Source organism: Netta rufina (genome assembly GCF_964035555.1).
Source record: "Netta rufina genome assembly, chromosome: 1".
Classification (NCBI taxonomy): domain Eukaryota; kingdom Metazoa; phylum Chordata; class Aves; order Anseriformes; family Anatidae; genus Netta; species Netta rufina.
In genome coordinates this window covers 63,223,869-63,233,208 of record NC_140123.1, presented here as the reverse complement: position 1 = coordinate 63,233,208, position 9,340 = coordinate 63,223,869, and the positions used below count along the sequence as shown (strand labels likewise).

Genomic DNA, 9,340 nt, shown 5'->3' with positions numbered 1-9,340 from the left:
TCTCCAGAGAAGGAGACTCCACAGCCTCTCTGGGCAGCCTGTCCCAGTGCTCTGTCACCCTCACAGTAAAGAAGTGCCCCCTCATATTGAGCTGGAACCTCCTGTGCTTCAGTTTGTGCCCATTGCCTCTTGTCCTGTGCTGGGCACAACTGAAAAGAGACTGGCTCCATCCCCTCGACACCCTCCTCTCAGATATTTATACACATTAATGAGGTCTCCCCTCAGCCTTCACTTTTCCGGGCTTAAACAGGCCCATCTCTCTCAGCCTGTCCTCACACAACAGGTGCTCCAGTCCCCTACTCATCACTGTAACCCTCCTCTGAACTTGCTCCAGTAGCTCCATGTCCCTCTTGTACTGGGGAGCCCAGAGCTGGACACAACACTCCAGGTTTGGCCTCACCAGGGCTGAGTAGAGTGGGAGGATCACCTCCCTTCACCTGCTGGCAACACTTTTCCAAACGTAGCCCAGGACACCGCTGGCCGTCTTGGCCACAAGGGCCCACTGCTGGCTCATGGTCAGCCTGCTGCCCACCAGGACTCCCAGGCTCTGCAGAGCTGCTCTCCAGCAGGCCAGCCCCCAGTCTCCACTTGGAGTTAATCCTCCCTAGGTGCAAATAAAGACCCTGCACTTGCTGAACTTCATGATTTTCCTCTCAGCCCATCCCTCCAGCCTGTGGAGGTCCCTCTGGATGGCAGCACAGCCCTCTGGGGTACCCGCTACTCATCCCAGCTTCGTGTCATCAGCAGACTTGCTGAGGGCGCACTCTGTTCCTTCACCCTGGTCGCTGAGGAGTAAATTGAACAAGACTGTACCCAGTACTGACCCCTGGGGGACACTGCTAGCTACAGGCCTCCAACTAGACTCTGCACAACTCTCTGAGCTCTGTCGTCCAGCCAATTCTCAGTCCTCCTCACTGTCCCCTCATCCAGCCCACGCTTCCTGAGCTCGTTTATGAGGATGTCATGAGAGACAGTGTCCAAAGCCTTGCTGATATGTGATAGAGGAAAGAAGTATTAAAGCACGCAAATCCATCCAAAGCTTTGTTAGTTTCGCTACCTGGAGGACAACTTTCATTTTAATTGGCAATTTAAACCCACGTAACATGCATTTTGCTAGCTATTTGCCGGGTATCAAAGTTATTTCATGTGACAGTATAATACTGGCCTAAAGTGTTAATATACCTCTTTTAATAGCACTGTTTTAAACAGATAAAACTCGACATGATTTTGAAATTGTCAGAGTGGACTACAGTAGTCTACGAATAAGCTTTCTCTATGATGCTTACGAAATAGTCTTACAAGGCTTATCCTGTTACGTATAATGTTTTAAAGAACAAAGCACTTACATTTAAGATCACATTCAAAACTTTTTTTTTAAATATCATGATACTTTAAGGAGACTAAGAATTTATACAATGTAAATGCAAAGTATGAAGTTGTGGAGTTCCAAATACACATTCAATCTGCCATTTCTAGTTTTGTGCAAATTAATTTGCTTGAAATAACTTCAAATGTAGAATATTATCAGCAACACCCAACCTCCAGAGATAAAAAAAAAAATGACTTTTTTATATCTGCTTGAAATTAGACGTCCCAGATCTACTAATTTTATTTTTGATTTAAAACAAGAAACTGTAAACAATTACTACAACAGCAGTTAGCAACAAGAATGGGTGACAGTTGTCAGTCTTGAAATATAACCTATGCCCTTTGACCTTTTAGTCAAGTATGTAAATAAATACAAGAACTAACACAAATAAAAGCTACCATTATAAGAAAATACATTATATGCTGTAATTTGGAATAAAATCTTATACAATATCGGCTGCATCATTTGGAATACGTATTTGCTTAAAACAGCTTGATACTAACAGTTATACTTCTTTGTGTAAAGGACTAGACTTTTACTCACCATCAGAAATGTGTTTTGTGATTAATTTTATACCAGTATACTAAACACTCAAGTGTGAAAATGACTCAAGTCATATAGTAGAAGAAGATACCATAGGCACCATAATATATATTTTTTGCTTTTAAACATAACCTGGTGATGAACCAACCGTAAGAAAAGGAGATGAAAATTAAAAGGCACATTCAGGCAAGAAATAATCAACACAGTTTGCATGATGCTATAGTTAAAAAAATAATTTATACTCTGCATAATTGAACAGATCAGGAACAAATACTCTGGTAGATTCTAATCTGTCAGAGAAAGCCAGTTTTGTAAGAGATGTGCAATTCAAATCAGATCACTCTTTTAGAAGTTGAATTTTGTTTTGTTTTAAGGTCAGTGTAAGGCTTATAACCAAGTGCATGTTAAGAGGACTACTCAAAACCTCTTGTTTTCCGAGTGCATAGAGATACAACGAACAATGAATATATTCTTTGCAAGATGTATTCTTGTACATGTGCAAGTCTTATCAAGTACTTGAGCGTCTTTCGGGTCTTGGAACACACTTCATAATAGCAGCTCTCCACAGGGCAGGGGCAAGTAAAAGACTTAGAGTAGTCACACTCAGAATAAGAAGATAGACCTGAAAATCGGAAATAAAAGCCATTACTTCTCGCCACAGTTACGTGATAAACTAAGAAATGCTTTAAATTTGATGAGATCAGACTTTTCTCAATATTTTCAGGCTGAGACTTCACCTGTCTCTCTTACCAAGTATGCTTGGTTACAAAGGCAAAAAAGTGCATGCACAAGTCATGTAATTATCTGTTTACCTGGTTTGAACATTCACTTGAAAAAGAAAAAACAAACAAATAAACAAACATAATGAGCTCATAGAGTAACAGTTATTTACATCTATAGCTGAGAACCTAAAAAAGTGCTAAAAAGTCAAAGGCCAAACACCACTTTATTAAAAAACATAAACCATTCTGGTTTAAAGATATAATGGCAAAGTGTATTACTAATATATACACTATAGTTTTTTACCTATCAAGAATCCCTCTAAGTCATGCTGCACACCTTCTGAAATGAGATCTCTGTTACATGTTATGGAAGAGTCTTTTAAAATGGCAATGAGAAGTAGTTTGAGGTCTCAAACGTAAGAGTGACATTTGGAATTTAGACCTATGTAAACCTGTACAGTAGAAAATGACATGAAAACTGACCCGGGAAAATTGAAAGCCTAAGGGTCTCCAGGCACTCTGGGTGGGCCCCTAAACTGATTCTGTGATGGGTATCTTGAAACTCTATACAAACATATAGTATTTATAACTCCTAATTATATGCAGGAGTAAGCAGGACAATGAATCACCTCTACACATGCAAGTGAACAGCATTGTGTAGATTTTTCACACTTGCTTTATTTGGAATTGGTTCCAGCATTATACAGCCCAGTGCTCTCACAATGGACAGCTCAGAGAGCCAGCAGAGTATTTTTGTGAGCAGAGACACAGAGGAGAAAGCACTTAGCTTTAGAAAGTGAGGTCAGTTGTTACATCTCTGTAGCCATAATTTACTGAAGTTCGCAAAAGAGATTTCATCTTGAGAAAATAGTGTTCTCCTAGCTCGAATATAAAGCTAAGTTTAAGGTTTCCCTCCTAGGGTATTTTTTCACGGATATTGAAAAATCTCATTTCTTCTGCAGTGGATTTAAAATTAACAATCTTTGCAGGTAAAGACCACAAGTTTGTTTGCTCACTTGTTTGATTGTATATTAAGGCAACTTGCACTTCACTGTACCTGCCCTCTACTTCTGATTTACTAACATTTCCTTAATCAATTCCTATATTCTCATTACCTCTTTCTATAGCTGTATCAAGATTTTAAAAGCAAAGGCTTCTCACTCTTAGACACTTGGGTGCTATCTACAGTTCACTGCTCAGTTAATAAAGAAGTTGTTAAGGGGAAACGGTGAAGGCAAAACATGTGTAACTATGCAATTTTAAAATTAAAATGTGTAATCTGCAACATTAAAGTCCAACAAGTAAAAAAAAGTTCAATAAGGGAAAAATTGAACTAAGAACCCTGTCAAGGACATACAAGTTTCTGTTTGTATGGGCTGATTATTTGTTACCAGTTTCAAGATTACACAAAATGGGTCAAGATAGGCCTCAAAACTTTGACATACACTGCAATATAAAATCCCAGTAAGTTTTTCAGGTGCAAAACCCGAAGTTAATAACTATTAAATAGCTTACCTCCCGAGATATGATCCCCGCTCTGCGTGCTCTACTTCCAAGAACAAAAGAGAATTCACTGACTTGTGCCAGTCCTGCTGAGACAATCCATTTGATATACTGGCTGGTCTTTGGAAGAATCAGAGAAAGGACAAGCACTGCCAAGACAAACTTTAAAAAGTAGGGTTTTGGGTGGGGTTGTTGTTACATTGTTGGCTTTTATGTTTGTTTTTTAAAAAAAATAAATATTGCTATCACTGATACATAGCATCAAATACAACAATGCTGGATGTAAAAATAAACTGGCAGACTTGTAAATGTCTTCTGTGTTAACATCAAAAGAGGCAAAAAGTACACAGCAAGGTACAAAGTAGCATTTTTACTAAAATAAAGCATTTGATAACTGTTACAACTCCTAAGTTAAGCAAAGACATTTATCCACGTGTAACAGACTTCTAACATTAAATAAAAACCCTGCATATTTGACTTTTATCCCTGTATATTTATCTTTTAAACATAAAAAATATATATATTTGTGTGTACATAGCCTAAGAATGTTGTACCAAACTACATTCTACCAGTTAGATTCCTCCAATTAGAGTAAAGATGTATTACTTCTCAGATGTTTATCAGATTTATCAGATTTTTATCAGATGTTCAGTTTTTGAACTATGTTCATTATGGCATGCAGCACTAAGATTATTCACACTGTTAAAAGATTTTAAAAAAAATAATAAAAAATACCTTCATTATGACCACAGACAACGTAAGGAAGAGTAAGACTGTGAGTTCGTATATGACAAATGTGGGGAAAACATGAAGTCCTAGGAGGAAAAACATTGGTGTTATCTTAGTGCATCTTTTAAAATCAACAACTTTAGCCAAGCATTCATACTCACATGTAAGCTAAGGCTGAATATAAAAATCTTGTATTTATTGGAATAGACAACGAAAACATGTAATGTTTCCAAATGCTGAAATAATATATTTGTCCTTTAAACTATTCAGATTTTATTGCATCTACAAAGAAGTATGGAGTTAGATTTCATTTACAAGAACTAGGAGTTTTAGTGTTGTGTTTTGTTTTGGTTTGGTTTGGTTTTCCTTAAAGTTATGTGCTATACTGTGGCATGTTCTGTTTCTAACTTATTTAGAGCACATACAGTTCATTGCTGAAAGAAATCCACCGGACAGTAACGTTTCACAAGAAGTATTTACAATGATTCAGTTTTAACATTTTTTTTTTAAGATTTTTTTTTTTTAACACTGCTTTGCTATATTTTAATTTACTGAGTGCAACTAAGATCTATTTAATAGATAGCAATATTCAGTTTGTTATTCTAGAAATCCCTGGAAAGAAATATTTCAAAGTTTAATGCCAATATTTTATTATGATAATTTTCAGAGTTCATCATAGATTTAAGTGCAAGACTGTATTTTCAAAACCAACCAAACAAAAATCCCCAACACACCTACTAACACTACCTACTTAATCACTTAAGTATTTCCTGGCAAACGTAGACGTTTTTGGAGGGGTTTATCTCCAACAATATTCCAAATTGAGTTAAATTGTATATGACAGATGCATTAGCACTTTCGTTTATGTTTTGTCTTTTCCACACCAGTCAACAGTCCAGAACCTGAACTGAAACACACTTCTTTCATTAAAGCTATAAAAATACTGCAGGAAAATAATTCCATTGTTCTGCACAGTGATTGCAAGATACACTTTGCTAGCCATTTAGCATTCTTGTATGAAACGGTAATGGACTATTACTGAGGATGGAACACGTTACACATAAATTACAAGTGTAACAGAAAACTTAATTGTTTTGATCCCGTGACCCTCACATGCAATCACTGAAAGTCACCTGAACAAGAAAACTCACTTGGACTGGAATCAGGAAAAGCCATAAAACCCCTGAGTATGGTCTACCCCAGCTAAAGAATGACTTAAAGCCACATTTTGATGATTTAGGGCTGTTTTCTGTTGGTCTTGATTGTTTTCGCATGTTTTTTTTTGTTGTTGTTGTTGTTTGTTTGTTTGCTTTTTGAAAATTAATATATCAAGGTGGTCTTGCTTGAGAACCTTATGTCTCATGTTGAGACACCTGAATTTTATTCCCAGTGACCGCACACGTATTTTCATTAATCTTATCTGTATAATCATTAAAAGGTCAAACCTTGCTGTAGCATCAGCAAAATGATTTGGTTATTACTTGAAGCAAGATAATGAACTGTCAAGAGCACAGCAGCTTAAAACTAAATCCGGCTATTATTAAACAGACAAGAAAAACAAATATTTGTTGGAGATGTCCTGTAGTCACTGAGGAGGAATCTTACTCACAGCTAAGTCTATTTTTTCCCCTAGGATATGAGGGACTTGTGCAGGCAAGCATCTTTGGAAGTCCATTCCTTTTCCACAAAATCTCTTAAAAGAGAAACCAAACTAGTCGAGATGTTCCTGATAAATCCATAACAGTTGGCAATTCTCCAACCTAACTGTTTTTGTTGAAGGGCAAGAGTTTAGCTTTCTGAAGCACGCGGCCAGTAAATGAATGCTCTAACTTCTTATTTTAATGCAGGACCGGTTTTCATGAATTTTCCCTGCCCTGTAGCACTGCAGAGCCAGAAGAACTGTAGAAAACCAAGAGTTGCTGCCTTCCTAAATGCACAGGAGAATTTACTTAGAGCAGCTTCAAGATGTTTTGTCTATGTGCACGTTCCATTGTGGATGAAAATGTACTTCAAAAACCGTAAGCTCAGAGATTTGTATACAAGTAGTAACCAGTCAGCATGCAAACAGCATTTTACTTCTTAATTTTCTTCTAACTGTGGAAATACAAATGCAGAAGATTATCAGAATAAGGAGAGAGATGGCAGAACAAGAGATGAACACCACACCAAAAAAAAAAAAAAAAAAAAGAAATCTAAATATTTTGTGGACATGGACAGGCAAGTAGCTTCTCTGTTTTTAGTGTTTGTCATATGCACGTTGCTTGCTCACCTCTAGGCTGGTCTCAGAGGTGTACATGAAAAGCAGATAGAGAAACACAGCCTGTAACAACATCGTGTCTGACAAGAGGGCCAACCAGCATATCTGGAACTGTAGGCTTCAAAGGGAGGCTGTAAGTATAGCCTAGGGCTCTCCTCACTACTGGTAGATCTACCTTTTCACTTCTGGAGCAGTCTGAAGTTCATTTGGACTGCTTCCTGACGTGGAGATTATTACCATATTCAAAAGAGCTGAGGTACAAACTACCACAGACTTCTCTGCTACATAGCTGCTAAACAGCATGCAAAGATCCAACGACAGTCATCACCGTGTCCTGGAAAATCCAGCATCAAGAAGAGGAATCTCAGAGATCCTTGACAGCAGACATGATGAAAGAAAAGAAAACTCTGGTGGTCAAATCTCAGCCAGTGGGAATAATTCTGACACATCCTCAAGACGGGACAGTCAATCAGAAAAATAACTTTAGTGATGCACTGGGATACCATATCTTAATGGACCTAAGAGCCCTGTATCTTACTGAACCTAAGATCAAAAAGACAACAATAGCAGAACAGAAAAACAATGTTCTCCTTCATTTTTCTGCAACAAAAGGGAAAGCCATCTCCAGCCTAATGTCAGTTCTGAGAACTTGAAACATCCAGGTTTCATTCTGGGCTGGATTCAGGGCTGGATAGATGAGGAGAAGGTGATTAATGTCATCTAATGAATTCCAGTCTTGGGATCTTCCTTTGAATTCTCTCAAATTCAACAGAAATGTTAGAGGCTCAGAGAAACACTGTATGTTTGTTCTAGACTGTGGTACTGCTAACACTGTCAGCATCACCTCTCTTCAGAGGAAGAAGATGAAGTTTTTCAGCATCTTGCATTTAAGGCCCCGATGCCAGCCACAAGATTTACCCAGAAGAAAAACATGGAGCCTTGCAAGCGAGTACACCTGTACAGCACACTGAGGACACACAACCTAGTCACTCACTAGAAGCAATATGCTTCCTCACCAGTGGCAGATAGGGTTGCTGATGCCCAAATTCCACGCATCTTGTGGTCTGAGAAAACCCAGGATATTGGAGCCTTAAAAAATAAACAGGCTACGCAAAGATTCCTCCCATCTTCCTGAAAAGCAATCAAAAGAAAAATCAAATGAGGCCGAGGTGGAAAGGGAAGGATCTGAGTAGCAGGTACTCAAAGTTCTCCAAATGTGGCTCTGAGAAGAGACTGATCCAGATGTTCCCTCAAAAAATATTAGTGAGGACAGAGAGTAACAGCAACTTCCTAATCTCAACAGATAACAGGAAGAGAGTCAGAAAACTGGAAGCAACACACAGAGGTGTAAATGAATGTACACTGTCACAGATAGCATGTGAACAGGTACTGTTCAGCTCAGCCTTCAAGCCCCAGGATGGTTTTTGTAGTGAGAACACAAGTAGGCATTGAGGACAAACAAAAGAGGGACTAACTTCTCCAAATGATGTATTTACATTCACTCTTCAATAAAGTCAGCCCCCCAGTTCCAACCAAGTCCTTTCTTCTAAAAGGAATAGAAATTATATTGCTACAATGGTGTATCACCCCATCTCGGGATCTCAGATGTCTCTACTGTTGCTGTGTGTAGCAAGCACCCTATTATGAATAAGCCTTACAATTACATTAAGAACAGTCAGAAAAGTAATTTTTGAGTTTTGTAACAGTACTACAAAAATAATTTTCTTAGAGTGTAAGTTACACTACATGGAGTGCTGCCTATTATGTCAACTGAGGTCATACCCTGTCCATCCGTCTCATCACTATTCATAATTTATGAGGTCACAGGAGCGTAGGACAGTTTTGTGTTCAGTTCCTTGCAAAATCCACTTCTGGCTTATGATTACTTGTCTTGCCTTATAAACCTGGTAACACCATTGGTTCCATCACTTTCTTTACCAAAATACGTAAAAAACTTATCTGTGAGCATTTAGCAATTACTCATCCAACCTTGTCTGCTTGTCAACCTTGTCTGTTTTACCATAGTTCTCCATTTTATTAAAACAAAACCAAGTTCTTCAAATAGACATTCCTACTACTAAGTAATCTGGCTGATCAGCACAATTTATTATCATGGGCTGGGTAAAACAAAATCAAAACTGGCAAGTATAACTTTTTTATTTTGAAAACTGCCAAGAAACACTTGGTTTCTGTTATGATAGAACGGGCATAAAACAG

General features: G+C 38.1%; 1 protein-coding gene across 3 annotated transcripts in view; it reads right to left on the bottom strand.

Moving 5' to 3' along the window:
• Positions 1-992: 992 nt before the first annotated feature.
• TMCO3 (transmembrane and coiled-coil domains 3) overlaps positions 993-9,340 on the bottom strand; it is a 31,017-nt gene continuing 22,669 nt past the window's right edge. For 2 of the 3 annotated variants that reach the window (XM_084305923.1, XM_084305924.1), the window contains exons 11-13: positions 4,873-4,952; positions 4,150-4,299; positions 993-2,534 (exon numbers count right to left, since the gene is read on the bottom strand). In XM_084305923.1, coding sequence (XP_084162049.1) covers positions 2,421-2,534; positions 4,150-4,299; positions 4,873-4,952 — 344 coding nt within the window. In that variant the 3' untranslated portion in view covers positions 993-2,420. The remainder of the gene's footprint in view (positions 2,535-4,149; positions 4,300-4,872; positions 4,953-9,340) is intronic. The other variant, XM_084305925.1, reaches the window with a different exon arrangement.